This window comes from Hoplias malabaricus, chromosome 2 (assembly GCF_029633855.1).
Source record: "Hoplias malabaricus isolate fHopMal1 chromosome 2, fHopMal1.hap1, whole genome shotgun sequence".
In the NCBI taxonomy this organism is placed as follows: Eukaryota; Metazoa; Chordata; class Actinopteri; order Characiformes; family Erythrinidae; genus Hoplias; species Hoplias malabaricus.
Window position 1 is genome coordinate 20,129,799 of NC_089801.1, and position 22,866 is coordinate 20,152,664.

Genomic DNA, 22,866 nt, shown 5'->3' on the forward strand with positions numbered 1-22,866 from the left:
AAATAAATAAATAAATCAAATGATGTTCACTTTTCACTGATGTTTTCCTCTTTTTCCTCTTTTAATGGAGTGAATGCAGTGAGTACATCTTCTAGTCACCGTCATTTATTCTGAGATTTTGTATCCTGCACAAATCAGTCATAAACATTACAGACATCCTCTAGTAAAATAACATTACTTTACTTTCCCAGGTAAAACTAATCTGACCCAAATATGGCTAAAGATTAAAGGACCACTCAAAGTCTCCCTGCACTGCAAACCAACCAAACTGTGTTTCAGTTCAATCCAGACTAAGACTATCTCTTCTGGTACGACCACATTTTGGCCCGACACCTGCTCCTTTGGTTTGAACCAATCTGAAAAATCCAAAGGTCCAGACCAAACAAGACAGATGTGAACACACCCTTTGTCTAAAGAGCATCTCCTGTGAACTTATGATCCACTGTCCAAAAACTCAGGGCATATTCTTCATAGAAAAACATGAAATGGAATAGGACACTGCATACAAACCTACATTCACAAACCTAACCATCATCTAGAGGACTACAAGGCCCCTCAGTGAGTCAGGGTGTACAGTGATGGTGCTCTATCCAATGCCTTGAGCAACACCAGCACCTGGTCTCACTGAAGTTGCTGTGGCAGATTGCCATCAGATTCTCAGAGCAATGTTCCAGCATTTAGTGTAAAGCTTGTAGAGGATGTTACTGCAGTAAAATAGAGAAGAATATCCTGTTAATACACCTCACCTCAGAAGAGAATCACAGTATGGTATTTCATCTTATATAGACTCCATGTGGTGTCATTCAAGCTGAGTTTGTGTGTGTGTGTGTGTGTGTGTGTGTGTTGAAGCCCTGTGTTTTGCACTATTCTCCTGTGTTTTGACATTCCGAGGTTGATCCAGATGACAGCAGAGCTTTATTCTCTTTAACTGATTGCTATCACTGACTATTGTTTGCAAAGGCTTTGGATTCAGACACTATCTTTATAGCTGTCTGTCCAGAGAGAGAGAGAGAGAGTGAGAGAGAGAGAGAGAGACAGAGACAGAGACACAGAGAGAGAGAGAGAGAGAGAGAGAGAGAGATAGAGAGAGACAAAGAGTGACAGAGACAGAGAGAGAGAGAGAGAGAGAGAGAGAGAGAGACAGAGAGAGTGGCAGAGACAGAGAGAGAGAGAGAGAGAGAGAGAGAAAGAGAGAGACAGAGAAAGAGAGAGAGAGAGAAAGAAAGAGAGAGAGAGAGAGAGAGAGACAGAGAGAGTGGCAGAGACAGAGACAGAGAGAGAGAGAGAGAGAGAGAGAAAGAGAGAGACAGAAAGAGAGAGAGAGACAGAAAGAGAGAGAGAGTGACAGAGAGAGAGAGAGAGAGAGAGATCTCTCATTATCCCAGTGCAGTTCATCTGCCTTTGAATTTCTAAAATTTCACTTTCGAATTTTTTTATATTCAGAGTAATATGCAGCGAAACATTGAGAGTATACTGCTGGCAGAGCTGCTTAATTTCAACTTTTCCATAATCCCACCACACTCGCAGATTATGAAAGAACTGTTTTTGGGTTTTAAAACTAGTCCAAAAACAGTAAAAGCTTTTTTAAAATTCATGTCTGACAACAGGGAGGTGTTAAAATGCCAGTAAGCACTTTAGGCTTAAGGTTTGCAATAAAAAACGAACACAAAACCAAACTGTGGTCTGAAAAATGGACCGGCGTAATCCCACACACTTTAAATATATTAAGATGATGTTTAAAGCAGTAAAACCGATCTAGTCTGGCCAGCGCCACATAACCGTCCCTCACATGGGCCCATGTATACTGTCGAACTTTATCGTTAAAAGCTCTCCACACATCAAGAAGATCATGAGCAGACAATAGCTCTCTAAGAGCGCGCTGAGATGCAGCGTGAGGTTCGGTGTGATTCCTGTCCGTATTATCATCCTCAGTGCAGTTAAAACCGCCCCCCATGATCAGATAGTCATCACAATTGAGTGATTTTAAAGCTGTGTTAACAGTGTTAAGAAAAAACACCCTCTCAGCTCCAGAAGTGGGAGCATAAATATTAAAAATGGCAAACTTAAACCGCTCAAACTGAGCACGTACAACCATACACCTCCCTGCCATCACCTGTTCAACCTCACACGAGACCGGCAAGAAATGCTTGGCAAAAAGAACGGCCACCCCACCTCTGGTCGTGCTCATGTGGCTAAAATAAACCTCCCCTTCCCATTCCTTCTTCCAGTCAACTTCATTATCCCCGTCACTGTGCGTCTCTTGGACAAGCACAATATCCATGCCCTTCTGTTTAATCAATTCAAATAACAGAGCTCTTTTCTGTACGTCCCGTGCCCCATTTAGGTTTAGAGAGCCGATCTTAACTCTACTCATAAAAAGAGGAAGGTGGTCAAGGACAAGCAGCAGCAAAATAAAAAGCAGAAAATAACTATGAAGTTTCAAAACCATCATCTTTTTGAAGTTCCGTTCTCAATTGTTTAACCAGTTTCTTAAGTCTGTATATTTCCTGTGCCGTAAATTTATCTTCGCTATCCCCTCTCATAAAAGTCTGCACTGAGTCAATGAACAGTTTACGATCTGGAAAGTACTCTTCCACAACAACCCCTTTCATATTTTTGGTCTTATGTAGAAAAGACCGTATCTTGTTAAAAGCATAGACACTTCTTCTACTCCTTTGACTCGAAGCTTCTGGTAGATCACCATCAGAGTCATCCAGAGCAGAACCAGTCACAGACCCAGAGTCCTCCACATCCTGTACTTTCCCCTTTTTAACACCTGCCTTAGCCCTCCTCATTTTTCTTTTTCCTGACTGCACTCTGATCACAGCCTCCTCGGATACTGAGTCTGTTTCCATAGCCTCCCCTTCCACAACTAAACTAGCAGCAGCTTTAGGTTCCTCACGTCCCTGATCTTTAGCCGCAACATCATCAGGCAACGCAGCACACCCGCAGACCACCAAACCACTGCCAGAACTAACGTCAGCATTTGCAACTGAGGTAGGGTTCTCCCCTGCACTAAAAGTTCTGTGACCTGTCTTTTTTTTCCTTGGACTGCTTGGTCTAGCCTCAGTCCTACCCTCTGCAGTAGGCTCAGGCCCAGACCCAGCCCCACCCTCTACGGTAGGCTCTGACCCAGTCCCAGCCCCAGCCTCTACAGTAGGCTCTAACCCAGTCCCAGATCCAGCCCCACCCTCTACGGTAGGCTCAGGCCCATTCTCAGACCCAGTCTCACCCTCAATGACAGGCTCAGGCCCAGGCTCAGGCCCAGGCTCAGGCTCTTCTCTGGAGGGCTCAGACCCAGTCCCTGCCCCTGCCCCATCAGGAATAGGGCCAAATACCCTAGAGGAGCTTTCACCTGCCCCAAAGGGACATGAACGCATTAAGTGCCCTTCCTGTCCACACCCAAAACACTTCATCGTGGCAGATGTTGCAAAAATAGTGTAATCAAAACCATCAATTCTGAATTTTAAAGTCACATTCAGTTCTTCAACACCATCCTTTAAGACCATGAACAGCTGGCGTCTGAAGCTGACAACGTGTCTCAGTAAAGGGGACTTAGAACCTAGTGGGATCATTCTAATCTCGGACACAATCTGTCAGAACCAGGCCAACTCTGCAGTCAGCGCCTCGTCTGTGATAAACGGTGGAACGTTAGACAGAGTGATCTTTTTAGCAGGTCGTGAGAGGGGCAGCACAGGTGTAAATGTGCCCTGAATAACCACACCATTCTGGACCATAGTGTTAACCTTCTCAGGACTATCCAAAAAGATCACAACAGCACTGTTCATTCTAGCAGCAGACATCACACTTTCATGACCTATAACCTCCACCACAGCTATGCTGCACTCATCCACTGAACACCTCGCCCCGGGGGCCATTTTTATACTGTGTTTCCGAGAAAGTCGATGAAGACGAGCTTTCTCCGTCGCCGTCATGGCGACCGGCCAAAACGCCGGCATCGGCACCACGCGCACCCCGCGCTAAACCCAAAAACACACTTTAACCAACACGAACAATAACTAAACTAACAAACAACCAACAAAGACAGAATATAATTAATTACAATTACCAATAATTCAAACAGTGTGATTGTTGTAAGGGTGTGTTGTGATGGTAGGCAGTGAGAACTGGCTGGGATCTGGATGAGATACGGACCGGATCTGGATGGGATCTGCACTAGATCTAGTCTGGATCTGGAATGGATCTATATCAAATCTGGACAGGATCTGGCCTGGATGAGGTTGGGACTCCAGAGGTCAGCCCTTGGTGATTTGGAGGAAAAATGCCACCCGTCTCTGATCATGAATAACAAGATGGGGCAAAATATGTAAGAAATGTGAAAACAGGCCGGATTACAAACAAAACAATCAGGCAGTGGGATGGAGGGATGCGAATTTCAAACAAAGGACAAAGCCCCAGTCTCGCAATTGTGTAAAGAAATATCTGACTGAGACAGAGTTATGCCAGTTCAGTGGTGTGTGGTGTGTATGTGTGTGTGTGTGTGGTGGGGTAGGGGGGGGGGTGTTGTTGGAGTGGTATTTTGTTTCGATTGTGCAGTTATAAACAGTATGTGCGTCTAAGACTTTTTTTTTTTGTTTTGTTTTGTTTTATTTTAGTATTTTTTTTCTGTTTAAACCAAAATAGTCCTAATGTTCCTCATGTTGTTGTCCTCATGTTATATAACCACATTCACCACAACAAAGACAAGAACAACAAGCAGAAACATAATGATTATTCCTGTTTCTTAAGACAAACTAAACATTTACAGCCTAAATAACAACTGTATCAATCTATATAATAAGTCATTTTATACCTTATATTTGGACCTCAAAATTAACACAGGATTCAGTGGATGACTCTAGATACACCAGGGCAGGTAGAGGTAATCTGTATTAGAATTAGACTGGTAATTGAATGCAACATGAATCTACAAAATATGTTGTCTTTCAGTTTGTGGAATTAATAACTGGAATGATTTTAAACCAGTATGAATCCAGTGCTTGTAATTTTAATTTAATTCATTCATTCATTATATGTAATGAATGTAACCGCTTAACCAGTTCAGGGTCGCGGTGGGTCCAAAGCCTACCTGGAATCATTGGGCGCATGACGGGAATACACCCTGGATGGGAGCCAGTCCTTCAAAGGGCAACACACACACTCACACATTCACTCACACCAACGGACACTTGTGAGTTGCCAATCCACCTACCAACGTGTGTTTTTGGACTGTGGGAGGACACCGGAGCACCCGGAGGAAACCCACGCAGACACAGGGAGAACACACCACACTCCTCACAGACAGTCACCCGGAGGAAACCCACGCAGACACAGGGAGAACACACCACACTCCTCACAGACAGTCACCCGGAGGAAACCCACGCAGACACAGGAAGAACACAACACACTCCTCACAGACAGTCACCCGGAGGAAACCCACACAGACACAGGGAGAACACACCACACTCCTCACAGACAGTCACCCGGAGGAAACCCACGCAGACACAGGGAGAACACACCAACTCCTCACAGACAGTCACCCGGAGGAAACCCACGCAGACAAAGGGAGAACACACCACACTCCTCACAGACAGTCAATCGGAGCGGGAATCGAACCCACAACCTCCATGACCCTGGAGCTGTGTGACTGAGACACTAACCTGCGGCGCCACTGTGCCGCCCTAATTTTAATTTTAATTTCATCCTAGATATTTTTTAAACATATTTTAATGGTTTGCTCCTTTATTAGTCAAAAAGGTGCACTGTTTCTTTAAGAAGTGCTTGGGTTGTGTGTGTGTGTGTGTGTGTGTGTGTGGCTCTGCTTGCTAAAGAGAGAAGTTATGTTGCAACACGACGGAGACCCTGGGCTCCTGCTCTTTAATTCACTTTTCTCTGTAAGTAACAAAGCCATGATGTTTGGTTTGGGTCTGTTTGTGTGTGAAGAGACCACTGGTAGAGCTGTGAGTCCTGGCTGTGTACGTCACTGTGGCTAATAAACAAGTTAATGAAATACTGAGCCAGTCTGGAGTCTGGATCACTATGTGGCATCTACATCATGTACTTACTATGTTGCATGTTCATTTTGCGCCTCACTAACGTGTTTTGTGTTTTTTTTTTTCTTGGTTCTCTTAGAACAGAACAAACCCCCCCCCCCCCCCCCAAACACACACACACACACACACACACACACAAATATAAATCAAAGGGAGCTGTGTTCCTCTATTTAACTTTATAAGGGCACTATTCCATGTCTAGGAGATGTAATGCTACAGCAGATTAGTCGCAACTAATTTTTTGGTTAATACTTTGACACCACTAATGGAAACACAGATTTGCCCATGCCCACTTAGCTCTGACCACAGCGTCTCGCAGCTGAATGTCATTTTGTCTTCATCAGGGTGGTCTAGGAATATGCAGGACCCTGGCTTTAATGTGTTCGGTATTTTGCCGAACGGAACTCCATCATTAGAGGAAGTGGGAGTCCCATTTAAGCAGCTATTACCCGTAATGGCCGACCGTTTTCTTTCTCTTTCTGTTCTTTTTCTTTTTCTTTTTGCACTCATGAAGGCAATTTCTAAACGTAACAGAATCCTCTGGAATCCCTGAGGCCTGCTGTGAGTTATGGCTGATCCTTTGTGGAGTTCTATGGTGACAGGGAGCAGGGTGTCCTTCCCTTGTGTGTGTGTGTGTGTGTGAGGGGGGGGGGGGGGGGGCTCCCTTCTTAGTGAACGTAGTTTATGTTATAATTCTCTCTCTCTAGCTTTCTTCCATTTGATGATGTTCCATTTGATGTTCTGTTTTTGCCTCTTTCTTTTGTAGGATGAGGGGATGGAGGGATGGGGGGATGGGTGGATGGGGAGGGCAGACAGGTTGTTTATTGAGCACCCCCCCCCTCCCAACAAGGTGAAGGAAAGTAGGGGAGGAAATGTGCAGCCGGGTCCGAGTGTAAAGGCTAATTACTGTGTTTGTTTGTGTGGATGGAGACTAATGCTTTTCTAATGACTCTCCCATGACACCAATTGTATCAAACCATCCAGTGTCGAGGTACCTTTCCTCCTTGAGATTTAATCTCTCTCTCTCTCTCTCTCTCTCTCTCTCTCTCTCTCTCAGGTTCACTCTCTATGCTGTGGATAGTCGTGGGAGCCGGTCGGACTCCACCTTTGTGACAGTGCGCACCTCCTGTCCCATGGTGGATGACAGCAGAGCAGAAGGTGTGTTATCCTATCTCTCTCTCTCTCTCTCTCTCTCTCTCTCTCTCTCTCTCTCTCTCTCTCTCCCTCTCTCTCTCTCTGTTTTGCTCACGCCTGTATTTTTCCATTTCATTTTTTCTCTTCTTTTTCTCTCTGTACTGTGCTGATTGTATATTGGCAAGTGTGTGTATTTGTGTGTGTACCTGGTTTCACTCACTTTGTGGGGACCAAAATCTGTTTACACTCACAACTTTTGGAGTCCCCATTATGTAAATAATTGTATTTCAGAGCAATACTCATTTTGATATTAGGGTAAGATTAAGTTTAGGATTAGGATTAAGATTGGGGTTAGGGTAGTGTTTAAGCTTAGGGTTAAAGTCAGGATAAATATACACTGAATGAACAGGAGTGTATATGTAATGCCCCCACAATTCACAGAAACCAACTCTGTGTGTGTGTGTGTGTGTGTCAGTGTAAATATGTGTGTGTTTGTGTGTGTGGCGTGAATGAAGAGAGACCTGGTAGAGAGGTGGCAGGTCAGTATCTCACCACAGCTCCATTTCCTTTAACTCCGTCTTGACATCATCGACATTTTATTTTTATTTTTATTTTATAAATGTATGTATTTTTAGTATTTTTTTATACTAAAATGATTTTACTGTGGTGGATGGTGGCCATTTTAAAACCATACATGACCTCTTCTGGTGACTAACTAACTCCTCCCCCAACAGTTCTCCCCTGCCCAATAAAACACATTCTAATCAGCTCAGTCTGATCTGGTCTGATCTGATCTTCTTGTTTCTCCACTCAGAGGTAGCAGACAAAGTTTACAACCTCTACAATGGCTACACCAGCGGCAAGGAGCAGCAGACAGCCTACAACACTCTGATGGAGATCTCTCCGCCCATGCTCTACCGCGTCCAGCACCACTACAACTCACACTACGAGAAATTTGGGGACTTTGTTTGGAGGAGTGAGGATGAGCTGGGGCCCAGGTGAGATGCCACAGAGCTCCAGGGTGTGGGGTCCTGGGTGGGATACCTTTCCTTGGGCCATTGTTTGTCAGGAGTATGCTGTTCCTGTGTCTGTGTGGGTTTCCTCTGAATGCTCTGGTTTCTGCCTACAGTCCAAACACGTGTTGGAAGGTGGATTGACTTTGTGAAATTTCCCACATGCCTGACTGCATGAGTGACAGGGTGAGTGTGTGAAGCTGTCCACAGGTGTGAGTGTGTGAGTGACAGAGTGAATGTGTGAAACTGTCCACAGGTGTGAGTGACTGGGTGAGTGTGTGAAACTGTCCACAGGTGTGAGTGCATGAGTAACAGGGTGAGTGTGTGAAACTGTCCACAGGTGTGAGTGTGTGAGTGGCTGGGTGAGTGTGTGAGTGACAGAGTGAATGTGTGAAACTGTCCACAGGTCTGAGTGTGTGAGTGACTGGGTGAATGTGTGAAACTGTCCACAGGTGTGAGTGTGTGAGTGACTGGGTGAGTGTGTGAAACTGTCCACAGGTGTGAGTGTGTGAGTGACTGGGTGAGTGTGTGAGTGACAGGGTGTGTGTGAGAAACTGTCCACAGGTGTGAGTGTGTGAGTGGCTGGGTGAGTGTGTGAGTGACAGAGTGAATGTGTGAAACTGTCCACAGGTGTGAATGTGTGAGTGACTGGGTGAGTGTGTGAAACTGTCCACAGGTGTGAGTGCATGAGTAACAGGGTGAGTGTGTGAAACTGTCCACAGGTGTGAGTGTGTGAGTGACTGGGTGAGTGTGTGAAACTGTCCACAGGTGTGAGTGTGTGAGTGACTGGGTGAGTGTGTGAAACTGTCCACAGGTGTGAGTGTGTGAGTGACTGGGTGAGTGTGTGAGTGACTGGGTGAGTGTGTGAAACTGTCCACAGGTGTGAGTGTGTGAGTGACTGGGTGAGTGTGTGAGTGACAGGGTGTGTGTGAGAAACTGTCCACAGGTCTGAGTGTGTGAGTGACTGGGTGAATGTGTGAAACTGTCCACAGGTGTGAGTGTGTGAGTGACTGGGTGAGTGTGTGAAACTGTCCACAGGTGTGAGTGTGTGAGTGACTGGGTGAGTGTGTGAGTGACAGGGTGTGTGTGAGAAACTGTCCACAGGTGTGAGTGTGTGAGTGGCCGGGTGAGTGTGTGAGTGACAGAGTGAATGTGTGAAACTGTCCACAGGTGTGAGTGTGTGAGTGGCTGGGTGAGTGTGTGAGTGACAGAGTGAATGTGTGAAACTGTCCACAGGTGTGTGTGTGTGTGTGAGTGACTGGGTGAGTGTGTGAAACTGTCCACAGGTGTGAGTGTGTGAGTGACTGGGTGAGTGTGTGAGTGACAGGGTGTGTGTGAGAAACTGTCCACAGGTGTGAGTGTGTGAGTGACAGGGTGAGTGTATGAGTGACTGGGTGAGTGTGTGAAACTGTCCACAGGTGTGAGTGTGTGAGTGACTGGGTGAGAGTGTGAAACTGTCCACAGGTGTGAGTGTGTGAGTGACTGGGTGAGTGTGTGAGTGACAGGGTGTGTGTGAGAAACTGTCCACAGGTGTGAGTGTGTAAGTGACAGAGTGAGTGTGTGAAACTGTCCACAGGTGTGAGTGTGTGAGTGACTGGATGAGTGTGTGGAACTGTCCACAGTTATGAGTGTGAGTGACAGGTGAGTGTGTGAAACTGTCCACAGGTGTGACTGTGTGAGTGATAGGATGAGTGTGTGTAACTGTCCACAGGTGTGACTGTGTGAGTGATAGGATGAGTGTGTGTAACTGTCCACAGGTGTGACTGTGTGAGTGATAGGATGAGTGTGTAAAACTGTTTAAAGGTGTGAGCATGTGAGTCACAGGGTGAGTGTGTAAAACTGTTTAAAAGTGTGAGCGTGTGAGTGACAGGTTAAGTGTGTACAACTGGCCACAGGTGTGAACGTGCGAGTGACAGGGTGAGTGTGTGTAACTGTCCACAGGTGTGAGTGTATGAGTGACAGGATGAGTGTGTAAAACTGTTTAAAGGTGTGAACGTGCGAGTGACAGGGTGAGTGTGTGACACTGTCCACAGGCGTAAGTGTATAAATGACAGGGTGAGTGTTTTAGGTGATGTTATAGGGTGTGTGTGAAATTGTCCTTGGGTCTGTGTGGGGTTACTGATTTCAATACTTTTTTTATTTATTTATTTTATTGACATGTAGCATGATTGATTGATGTTGTGCTATGATCATTTTTCCCACCCAGTCCTGAATACATTTCCAGACTCTAAACTAGACACTTCAGTCAAGACTGAAACGTAATTGGTCCTTAGTGATTTTCTGAGTCATGTGATTGTTTATCACATCTGACAATGGACAAAGGCTATTGTTTGGGTTTGGTCAAGAGGCAGGTACAACCCAAAGATAGTGGAGATAATTTGTTCCTTTTTTAAGTCACCTAGAGGATGCAGACTTGTTATTCTGGACCATGTGGGTGCAGTTTACCCCTGATCCCACCCCACACTTCCGCACTAATAAACCCAGTGCACCCTGGGCACTTAACAAGGTCAGATGTGATGGTCAGTCATGTTGTTTGTTTTGCATCCTCTAACTCACTTCATTCCACCTCTCCTTAGCCCCCTCCCTCTCTCTCTCTCTCCCTCTCTCCGTCTCTCCTGGTCTTGTCACACACATACATGCCCATAAACACCATGGTCAGCAGTAATTTTGGCCTGCAAAATATTGGTTTAGGCTTCCAGTGCAAATTCAAGCCTATAAAACCAATCATGAGCAGACTTGTTCCATTGGAGGACCATCTCGTAAGAGCATAAATCTCATAAAAGCACCCACCCTGGTGCTGCAGTATATTTTCATATTCGTTTATCCAAGCCCATCCGATGTTTTTATTTCCCTTCACTTACCTTTTTTATGCAGATTCTCTGCGTCAAAACTGGTGACTGGACACCGGCTCGAAGTCGACAAATTACAGCCTTATTATTCCAAGCTCTGGGGGAGAGGACGCCAAGTGTTCTGGGGTCTAACGAATGTGGGCAAAGTGGCTCCTGGCCACTCTGGAGTGGTGCGGTGGGGGCTGTGTACATGTGCAAGAAGAGCCACTCTTAAAGATGGCCTGAAACCTGGCCATAGATGTCAGAAGCGCTTACTAATTTAAGGCAATGTGTGTTTACCTGTGTGATTGTTTGTATGTTGATCTTGAAGCATCAGAGTGATGTATATCAAGTTCCACTTAATATAGTGTTTGTAATAACTGTGTATTTACACTTTAACAATATTGACATATTAGGTGATGCATATGGATCACAGTAATAATAATAATAATAATAATAATAATAATAATAATAATAATACATTTTATTTTGGCACCTTTCAAGACTCTCAAAATCACTGTACATAAAGAAAAATCAAAACAAGCCAACAAGTACAAACAAAGCAAATTAAAGCAAGCTAATTAAAGAGATACATAAAATCACGACTAACGACTGTATACTGTCCTAATCAGGTGGGTTTTGAGGCGTGATGTAAAAATGTCCTGGGAGTCAATATAACGGATGTCCGGTAGCTTTTGCAAATACACACAAATCCACTTTCACTCCTGCAATTATTACACATGTATCATAGAAATGACTTCGTAATTACATATAATTACACAACTGATAAATAAAATAAAATGTCTCTCCATTATTTTATGGATTTTACTACATCGTTTGAACACAGCAGCTGTCCTTCACACTGTGTGAAAGTTTCACAATGAATGGACCGATAGAAATGTTCCAAAATTACTTTTGGATCAAATCTCCTTACACTGACTTCAACTGAAGTTTAAGAATGTTTTCTTTCCTGTAAGTTTGCTCTTCTGGAGATACGTGTTTTTCATTAAACAGCGATGATATGTATTTTCACATGCTGTAATTCATTCTTAACATTAATAATCACTAAAGGATACGTTGTGGATACGTCTGTCCTTAATTTGCAACTACACAGTTGTTACAGTCACAACATAAAGCAGGAGCAAGGAGGGCTTTTATTTTATCTTTCAAAAAAGAAGTGGAGGAATCATTTAAAAAGCAGATTCTGAACATTTTAAGGGAAAGATCTAACAGATCTAAAGGATTTAAGATGACTGCCATGTCAGAGGTGTTTCCCACAGGGAGCTGAAGTACACAAGCATTCGATCAGTGGGCTGACCAGAAATGCTCCAGACTTTGGAATACAAGTGAAGGAGAAAACTAAACCATCCCCCTGATGATTGGAAGCCTGTGTCCCGTCATGCCCCAATTGAGCAGGGTTCACAAATTCTGGGTGGCGTTCTGGTTATGAAACAGTGACTTAGCTGGAAAGTGTATATATACTTTCATCTGAAAAGTGACATCATGTTTTATTAACAAGCAGACATTTTAAACTGAGGAGCTGTTGTGTTATTAATGTACTTTTTTAAAACTATTCGAATGTAAATACTTTAGTAGGTAGATATTACATAATTACAATCATTTACATGTTTATAACTCACATGATACAGATTTACTTTCTATATCCACCTGGAGTGTGCACCTCTCACTTTCGCTGTTTGTTTTGATAAAAAAAAAAAAAGATAAAACATGAAATATGTTAAGAATGTTTTTAATTGTCTGAAAATTTGGAAACCACAGTTTAACACAAATGCTTTTGAATCAATTAAGTGTTGAGAAATTAGCAATACTGACGTTTTGTAATCAGAGTGGAGCCAACAATTCTTACTGACTTTGTTTACCTCTTAACTATTTAATTTTGCACAATTTTGGAAAGAAATGGATGGAAATCCTGTCCAAAAATGTGGAATGGCTGAAAAGTATGAAGCTCATAATTCCAGTAGAAGCCACATATTTTACTGATGAAGAGTTTGAAAGAAGAAAGAGGAAAGAAAGCAGAATATGTAATCTTGTTATGAATGGAGGTCTTTTTTTTTATTCTGAAAGAAGCAACTTCAAGTTTCGGATTTCAAAATTGGCTGCAGAGGCCGGATTTACCAAGCCAAGTTAAACATTGTGTTTGTCAGCGAAGTGGCACCAGCTAAACCCTTGTATTTTTCTAAAGATCCCTACATCCATCCTTCAAAAAAAGACCACCCTCAAACCATTGTTTGTCCATCTCCATGTGGCTTTATTATTAGATTTTCCAAGAGTAGCGACAGATTGGACTTTCTCAAAAGTGTAACAGAGCAGTAACATATTTCAGTTCCACACTAATGTTGTTGCAACAGCCGATTGATCATTTTGATAGTGACGCAACACTAGATTTAAAGTGGACTTTGTAGGAGGTTCCTAATTCATATCAAGCATTTGCGGTATATAGAGGGTATGGTCCATGTTCCTGCATGTGGTAGCCCCTCGGAGTCCAGCGGAAGGCATTTGGAGAGAGACTGGAGATTATTTACGGCTCAGAATTGGCAGCCTTTTGCCTGCGCTGGGCTAATTTATGAGGCCACTCTATCGGTGGTGCCTTTTAAACGTTAGAAATGTGGCCAACTGAAATGTGATCACGCTACAGACTGGCTCCATAGGTAAAGAGCGAACTCTCACATCCTGTTCCGTTTAGGAAGTTCACTGTAGCAGCCAAGTTAAAACTACACTATACATCCAAACATTTGTTCAAACCCCTTCTAGTTAAGGGATACTGCTAGTTTAAAGCCTCCATATCTCCATAGAACAACATTAAATTTAATTATTTGTTCTGGAATGAACTTACATGAGTCTAAAGACACTATGCTCAAAGCCAAACTTCAGCTACAGGTTGAGGTTGAATTTACCTGGAGTGACATAGCACCATCCAGTTAATTTTGAATTGAATCTAATCTAAACATCAAGTCTACAACATCACTGGGAAAGTAGAGACCAATATTGTAGGGAAAATTGGAAAAACAAACAATTCATACCCTTCCTATCAGATACAGAGATGTACATATTTCATATATATAGAATAGATAATTAATACTGTATTTAGTCAGGATAAGAACCAGGTTTAGATGCTTTAGTATCATGATTTGACATATTCATTGTTTGAGTTTTCTACTTTTCACTTATTCTTAAGTTTCTCCGGTATCTGTCTCCAAGCACTTCTTTGTTTATCATCCTATGTGCTTATCCTGTACGTATGTCCATATAACCACACACAAAGTGTTTATTAGTAATTGTTTTCTTTGTTCCTGGTTAGTTTGTGTTTAGTCGTCCGTCTGTCTCTTTGTGTATCTAGTCCTGTTCTCTGCTAGTCTCTGTCTTAGTTAGTTTCTAATCCTGTGGTGTTTCATCATTTTACCTTCTTGTCTCCTGGTTGTTCTCTGTTTTACTTCATTCTTTATTCTTTGTCATTATTATTATCATTATTTCTCCTAGTTACCAATAGTGTCTTTGTTTGTTGTGAGTTCATCCTCTTTCTGTTTTTAATTTGTTTTTCTGTTGATTTCTTCCTTTTTTCCTTCACTCATGTTTAGTTCTCATTTGCCAGTTAGTTCATGTACTCTGTGATCACCGTGTTTTTATAAAAGTCCAAATTCTCCGCAATTACTCCTGTGCCTCTTTCCGTGTTTTCACTCTGACACTAAGTAGTTATTTCCAGTTATTTTAAGAAAATAAATGCCATAATGCTTTACAAGTGTCCACAGTGATTAGGTAGTAGGTAGTTAAGCTGAAACAACAAACAGTTTAGAGTCAAATCAACTTGTAGAAAGTAATTCAAAGCCAAATGTGGAAATAAATAGTAATTCTAACTGGATTTAACTTAAAATTTAAATCAGCTTTTGAACTCATGTTTTTGAAATTTTTTACAGTGTAGAAATGCTCAGCCGTGGTTGCTTCTGATACTTCATCTATAAACCCCACCATATGTACATGCTAACAAGGTCAAACACTTGATGTTCACTGGAGGGGGTCTTTAAACAAGGCTTGCTTACAATCTTAGGGTGAACTTTCACAGTGAACTCACTCGTCACCAGCCAAGTGCAGAAACATGCCAGTTGCAGGACCTCGCTTTAAGGTCTCAGAACGTCAGCATGCTTTACTGCTCATGATTATCTGGACGGTGGTATTGTGAAATGAGGCCCTTTAGCTTTGAACCAAGAGTTCACCTCCGCAAACCCTAGTCAAAATGCTGTAAATAGCTACGATTTACACTGGGATGGAGCTTTCCATTTGGGTTGTGCAGATAATTTCTACACAAAGTCTTACAGTGAATACACTGAAGATAAGCTCCCACCAGACGGTCATATTTTGTATCTGCAGTATCAGTTGCTTAGTGAGAACATATGATGAATGGCGTATTAGCTTTTACAGCACAGGGAAAGCAGAACCAAACCCACGGTCTGTGAATGGAAAAGAGCTGTGAGACTAAACTGCAGCCTCTCCATTGATTTAAGGCAGTTTTAAGATTGAAGAGAATGAAAGTGCTTTGGATCTGATTTGGTAAAAGGGTTTGGGAATTTAATCCTCGATTTGCTCACAATGGACAACTCTCTGCAAGATTAAATGTTATTCCATGCTTTGTTTTCTGGAAAATAATTAAGAACTGGAGCAAACAGCTGACATAGTTCTCTAGTTGATTCACAGTGGCAGACGTTTCCCAATTCACATTCCTCGACAAATTGTTTAGATGAATGTATCAATTTCCAAAATATTTTCGATGCCCCAAAACCTAGATTTGCAGCTATTTTCAGACACAGTCCACTGGCCATGGCAATGATCCACTCTCTTCATTCCCCTTTGCTAAAGCCCCAGAGCTTTGGAGGCTGAACACAGAGAGGAAGTATAAGAGCGGTACCTTTCTCAGGCCCCATGCTTAGCCCCACTCCACAGGGCCTGCGGGATGCTGCCAACTCAAGCCCTCCATGGATGTTTGTGTAATCACAGCCTCCCTCTTCCTCTCCTCTCAACCTGGAGCTGAAGGGAACAGTCAGTGGCCACCAATTGCAGCCTATATTCTGCTTTGTATGACCTCATGGACTAATGTCCTTCATGAAGTTTGTTTCCATTCATACCTTGTGTGGACATCACATTGACTTACATCTATTTTGTGGAGGCCTCTCCCTTAACATTATGCATAATTACTACTTTGAGGGGTGGCCAACCCATAGCTTGCAAGCCCCATATGGCTATGTTCAGTAGTGTAGTGGAAGTGCAGCTCTTCCATTCATATTAAAAATGTATGGCTTTATATTTGTTGGGTCTGTGTACCTTTGGTGCATTCGATATTCATTTTCAAACTGTTCCTGACTTTTAAGCAGAAAATCACAAGGAGATAAAACAGGAAAATGCTCCATATGTTTCTGTAGCTGTGGTCAGGGCGACTCTATTTATGTTTGTGTTCACCATTTCCCACTGCTTTCTTTGTTCTCTCAGTTCTGTTTCTCAGAAGGACAGCTCTAGAAACACATTCTGAAATCATTTTACACAAAACAAAATAGAATGCTCCACAGTATCTGCTGCAGTTGTGCATGAATCTGGAAAAGAATGAGGAAAGACACGTTTCCTTTAGGAGTGTAAGAATATGGTCTAAATTTGCTTGAGTCGAGTCACTATTTGTGTTGTAAGAAACCTCTTTCTTCCTCACCGTTCTATGACATGGGGCAGAGTTTGCCTGTATCCAATACCCAATGCTAAAATATCCATCCAGCATCTGGTTAAATCTGATATATGCAGTATAGTCTCTGTTCAGAATAAAATCCAAGTAAACAGAGAGAGTGAAGAAGAGTCAACTCCCAGAGATTTGATTCTTCAAGCATCTGGAATTGAAACTCTTGAAGTCGACTCAAGCTCAGTTTGTGATTGTTGTAAGAAGTTGCAGTTGCTGTGGTGTGGTAGTTTTGTGTTTGCATATGTGTGTAAATATAAAGAATGTAGGCCCTGTGTAGTAATGTGTTTTTTTTTTTTTTCTCAGGCTTTTTGTGTCTGATAGGTTTGTCAGCCCTGATTTTTCTGCCTAAAGCTGACCCTTATCCTGAGTGTAATCAAAGCCTTACTTTGTTCTAACATAAAATATGTTGTAACTTTTAACAAGTTGGTCCCCACAAAGAAGACCCCATTATGTTAGTGTGTAGGCAGCTTTACACACACACATGAGTTGGTAATCCTGGAGTGTTAATAGTCTGTCTACTGCTGAGCTTTTTGTCAGCTTTACTATAAAGACTGTGTATCTGTGTATTTTTATAATTGGAGAGAAGTTATTTTGGTGTCTTTTTGATTCAGCATCTTTCTCTCTCTCTCTCTCTCTCTCTCTCTCTCTCTCTCTCTCTCTCTGTAGGAAAGCTCACTTGATCCTACGACGTGTTGACCGGATCAGCATGCTATGCCGCTCTTTGTTGCGGAGTGGTTACATTCAGAGCCGGACGGAGAGCGTGCCGTACGTTTTGTGCCGCAGCGAGGAGGCCCGTCCAGCTGGCACCGTGTGGCACACGTCTCTCCACGACTCAAGGCTGACCTGCGTGGACAAGCTGCTGTCTGTCCAGCGCAACATCTACGGCAAGTCCAAGCTGCGGTGAGACTCACTGGGGACCTCTGGCTCTTCTCCGTGACCCCCCCCCCACACACACACACTCTGTGCACTCTCTCTCTCTCGGTGGACTGTTCCTTTTCTAAAATCAAAAGAAGCATAAGTCTCGGACTGTTCGACCTTTTCACAAACTCAGAGAAGGGACTTCTTTTTTTCAATGCACGGCCCTTCGGACCTCCCTTTTCTTTTAGTCCAGCGAGAGGCAGCAGGTAGCAGCAGCAACCTGGAGAAGAACTTTTGATTTGGTTTCTATTTTTCTTTTCTAAGGACGCTGGTTACCAGAGTAGCCAAAGCATTCTCAAGCGCACACTGAATTAAGTGATTTGTTGAATTTGCTTGATTCAAAAGTGTTCTTTATTTCAACATGTAAAGTTTGTAGTAAACTATTCTTATTTGCAGCTTTATTATTGGTTGTCGGGACTGGACACAAAGCTGAAACTTGAAAGGGAATCCTCTGACGGGGAGGAGCTCCTTCCTGGAGGAACAAAGATGCCTTGCCCTTAAGCATGGGAGTGACTCAAACCCAGTGGGAACTGAATGCAAAATCTTGAGGGACAACCATCAAATTGCCAAAGGTTGGTGTGTGAACTGAGCTACCAAGTGAGAAAAGAGGTTCCATCTTACCCCTGGTGAGTTGATGGTTGCCTCACCAGACTGTCTTCAGGTTCTGCAAGGTGTGAGGCAATTCCTCGCTTAAGGGCAAGGCCTCCCTGTTTCTTCAGGTTGGAGATTCCCTTGTCAAGGGTCCAGGTGGCTATGGTAGTGCAAGACCCCTAATGATACTTATTTAACCAAGTCAAAACTTGGCCAAGTTCAAAAAGATGAACCAATTACTGACACAGGTGTCCAGGTGCACCAAGGGTTTGTAAAATATGTTTGATATGTGAATATTATATATATGAATATTATATAGAGAAGACTGAGTGTAAGGTCACCCATGACCTATTCCAAGTATTAACTAGATGACTCATGAAGACCCCCAGCAAGTTCATAAATTACGCCCCTAAATTTACTGAACAACTTCTTCAATGTTTGGACTTTCCAGAAAAATACAATCCCAAGAAAAAAAGAAATGCAGAGTCAGCCAGATAGTTTAACCCTAATGTTGAGGAGTGTTCTCTAGAAATGTCCCACAGCTCTTTCATTAATGGACAGGCATGACTTAAGCCTTTCTTAATCTATATGACTAAACCGGAATATCTTGTTTTGTGGACTGGACCACACTGAGATGTACCAATTCATCACAATATAAAATGGGATTTTTAATTCAAAGGTTTTAACTGTGTGGCTTCTTAAAGCTTTGGAACACCTGGACAACCCCACCATAGTGAGATAGATTGGTCCTGCCAATATTTATGAAAATAATGAACACATATGGATCAGGTGCATTCAGCATAACACTTTTATCTAGTGCCGGTGGACTCTACTGGACTGAATGTAAGGTTCCCACATCATGGTGCTGCAAATATCACACACCTGGTGGATAAAGAACCTAAACTTGACTTTTTTCAAACATATCTCTAGGGAAAACCCAGCAGGGCACAGGACGAGGGACATCGAAACATCGACACAGGCCTCATTCATCTCCAATGCAATGCAAAGGTCTGAAGTGCAAAGGGCATTTTGTTGTCTATGTCCATCATGCCATCATTTTCATTCATTAAACAGGGGCAACTTTGAGTTTCCATATCCACAGTAGGGCCTGGTTGAAATTAATATATAACCACTGATATAGAACAGGCTATTAGGAGATAGCAAGTTTAAAAGTCCATAATACTGGCCAGGACATGGACTGTTTAATGACTAATAGTAATGCCCATGGAATCCCTTTAGCAGCATAGTTCAGTAAAGGTAATGGCTTGTGATGGTCAGATGACTGTTACTTCATCACTGGTTGGTATCATTAACACTTTATTCAGCTTTTAGTGCTGTAATAAATTAGAATAATTGCTAAACATCTGCTTACAATCCCCAATAAATATGATACCTACAAATCTAGATGTAAAGACTAGAACAAGGAATGAATAATCAGCTTTACATCATAACTGCATAGACCTTAGCTCTTTATAATATGAATCAAGCCACTTATAAATGTGTCTTATGGACCAGAGAAGTCAATGGTCTACTGATACAGTCATGGTACCCTAGTATCGCAAGATTTTATCAGTGAAATGTTTTGTCAGCCAGGCCCTAATCAACAGACAGGCCTCTAAAACCCAAGTAACTCAACTTTAAACCTCAACATGTGTTTAGGCCAATCACAGATCTCTGGTGTCACAATTTATAGTGGCTGTGTATGGCGGGATTATAAAGAATTATCAGAAAGTGTATTTAAAAAAAAAATGTAACCCACTCTGGAAACAAATAAAGGGATTGTAATGTAATATATAAAAAATGATTTTATGAATTATTTAATGATTTTATGATTCACTCTGTGGGAGTGAATTAAAAGTAGAAAATATAATTTGTTACATGAAGAAGCTGACCAAAAGGTGAGAATCTAGCCTCAACCCATCCTTCTGAGTACTTTTCATTTCATGTTTATCACTTGTGATAGTAAATTATGCTACTGTACAGCAAATTGTAAATATAATATGTACTAAGTCAATATGATTGTCTTTTTTGCGGGAAAGATCTATTAAAAATGTATACTGAACTCTAACTCTGAGATTTGATATTTAATAATTATTTACATTATTTAAATTTAATACTATTTTATTTAAGGAAGTCAAGCCATTTTTTTTACCATTGTATTCGCTGTTTGCTGGGTACATTCTTAAAAATTATGGTTCTACAAGGATCAAGGGTTCTTCAGTAAAGAAAATGGTTGCATACACAACCTTTTGTATGATTAAAGGCTTCTTTGTATTATGAAAGGAGTTCTTACAATGGACAGCTAATTATATTTTGTTCTGTTTGTTCTATGTTCTATTTTGAGCCTTTCAGAAAAGTGTTCTATATGGCACCAAAAATGGTTATTCTACTGAAACCTAGTAGAACCATAATTTTTAAGCCTGTAGAGTTGCTCTAAACTTAACTGTAAATGAGTCTCCATATCATTATTATGATTTTAAGAATGCAACAGTAGAAATGTCCATGCATACTTGGAAAGTGCTGGTTTTGTGGTTATTTATAGTTTTGAATTCAGTGAAACCCTAACATCAAGCTCAGTGTGAAGCATTTCTAACACTGAGGATAAAGGAAAACAAGACATGGATTAATCATGTGGTAATGGGAGTAATTTATAATAACAATAATAGTAATAATAACAACAATTGTAATAATAAATATAATGCTATAATAATTATATAGATGGGTTTCCAATTACAACCATTGCTGGGTGCACAGACAGCCAGGGGCCAAAAGCATATGTAGGAGCCGGTAACAAAATATTAAACAACCCCTTTAGTCAATGTAGATTTTGTAAATTCATTTTGACTCATTAATAAAATACAATTTCCCAGTTGGATTTATATTTACCCATTGAATATTAATATAACATAATGTAAAACATTAGCTAGTGGTCTAATAATATAGTATGATCAGATCTCTATGAATGTCCCATTAAGTTTATTAGTTTTTCAATATTTTTCTCATACTGATAACTTGCTGAAATGTGCTCTGAATTTTGCCCCATTTACCTGGATTTATCAAGTCTCTCTCACTAAGTGAAGTCAAAGTAAAATTGTGCCTGACACACAGCTAATGTAAACACCCTGTAGAATTAGAATTAGAATTTAGAATTTGAATTGCCATGGTGCTTGCACACAGAGCAAATAGTTATCCGCATTTAACCCAATGCATGCAGTGAAACACACATTTACAAAACACTAGTGAACACTAGGGGGCAGTAAGCACTCATGCCCGGTGCAGTGGGCAGCCAAGCCATGGCACCTGGGGAACTTCTGGGGGTTATGTGCCTTGTTCAAGGGCACTTCAGTAATGACCTGCCAGCTCTGGGGATCCAACCGGCAACCGCCCATTTCCCTAACCACCAGGCCATGGCTTGTCCCATACAGACTTCAGTTTAAGGGAAACTACACCACACACGTAATATTACTTTAGCTATCAATGATAACAGCACAAATAGTGTTAAGTCATTACCAGAAAAGCATTACCTAATAAGCAGAAACTTACTTACATGAAGTGGGAACTGCACAGACTTTCACTGCCCCAGGGTCCATCTGTCATTTTGATAACCTGGATCCATAATCTTTATGCCAATAATGTGATCCCTTCTGGATAATAACCAGTTTGCTGCAAAACAACCTCTGATCTCTGTTGTCTAGCACAAAGAGTGCCATTTTTATCTGTGATGATGTTGCAGAGAAATCTGTCTATAGAACTGTGCCTCTATTATGTTCAGAATATTACTGAATGAAGCAACAAAACCTTTCCTAAGTTACTGAAAGACACAGAGTGGTCAACACATGGACATTTTGTAGTTAACCAGTGTTTTTTTTATTAATGCACAATACATGACAGAGAAAAAAAAAAAAAAAAAAAAAAAAACACATTTACTCATTTTCATTCAGCATTTTAATTCATCGACCGAAAAACCATGATACATCAGGTAATGATCTGGAGCACCAAAAGAATATGTGTGACCATGAAAATAAACAACAGCAACAACAAAAGCGTGAAACATCAGTTGAAAAAGAAAATAGTCGTTAAAACTGTGTGGTATGTGCCCAAAAAGTGCTTTTTGTTAATGGTTTGACCAGCGTGGACACCACCAGTGACACTGGATGGGCTATGGGTTGGGATTAAGAGTTTAAGAATTGATATGCTACAGAAAAGAAAAAAGAAAGACAAAGGATGCTCTGATTTCCACTAGTTAATAGTGTTGTTCTTTGCAGTAAGTAGGACCAGGGCTTGGCTGGAGGATGAAGACTGAAGAATGTGGGTAGGTTTTATTGAAGAATGAATTTAAAGTTCTCTTGCCATGACTAGATGACATTTCCTGCACTTTGAATGTGAATAAAATGTATTTAATTCTCTAATAGTGATTTAGAAAGGGTTCAGGGATGTGACATCCTGAGACCAAAAACTCATTAATAGTTATGATATTATATTGTCAACACAGGCATGCATCTCCACAATAGCAAAATAATCCAGAAATGTTCTTCAATTTTAATGTTTGTTAATATAAATACAATACAGATTTTTGGAGTATTTTCATTGGTCCATTC

The 22,866-nt window shown here is 41.6% G+C and overlaps 1 protein-coding gene across 1 annotated transcript in view; it reads left to right on the forward strand.

The window, feature by feature from the left end:
- The window catches only part of LOC136675087 (astrotactin-2-like), a 469,599-nt gene extending 449,306 nt beyond the window's left edge, over positions 1–20,293 (forward strand). Inside the window, exons 21-23 of the mRNA XM_066651501.1 lie at positions 7,111–7,211; positions 8,002–8,185; positions 17,426–20,293. Of these exons, the coding sequence (XP_066507598.1) occupies positions 7,111–7,211; positions 8,002–8,185; positions 17,426–17,663 (523 nt within the window). The 3' untranslated portion in view covers positions 17,664–20,293. The remainder of the gene's footprint in view (positions 1–7,110; positions 7,212–8,001; positions 8,186–17,425) is intronic.
- The last annotated feature ends 2,573 nt before the right edge of the window (positions 20,294–22,866 follow it).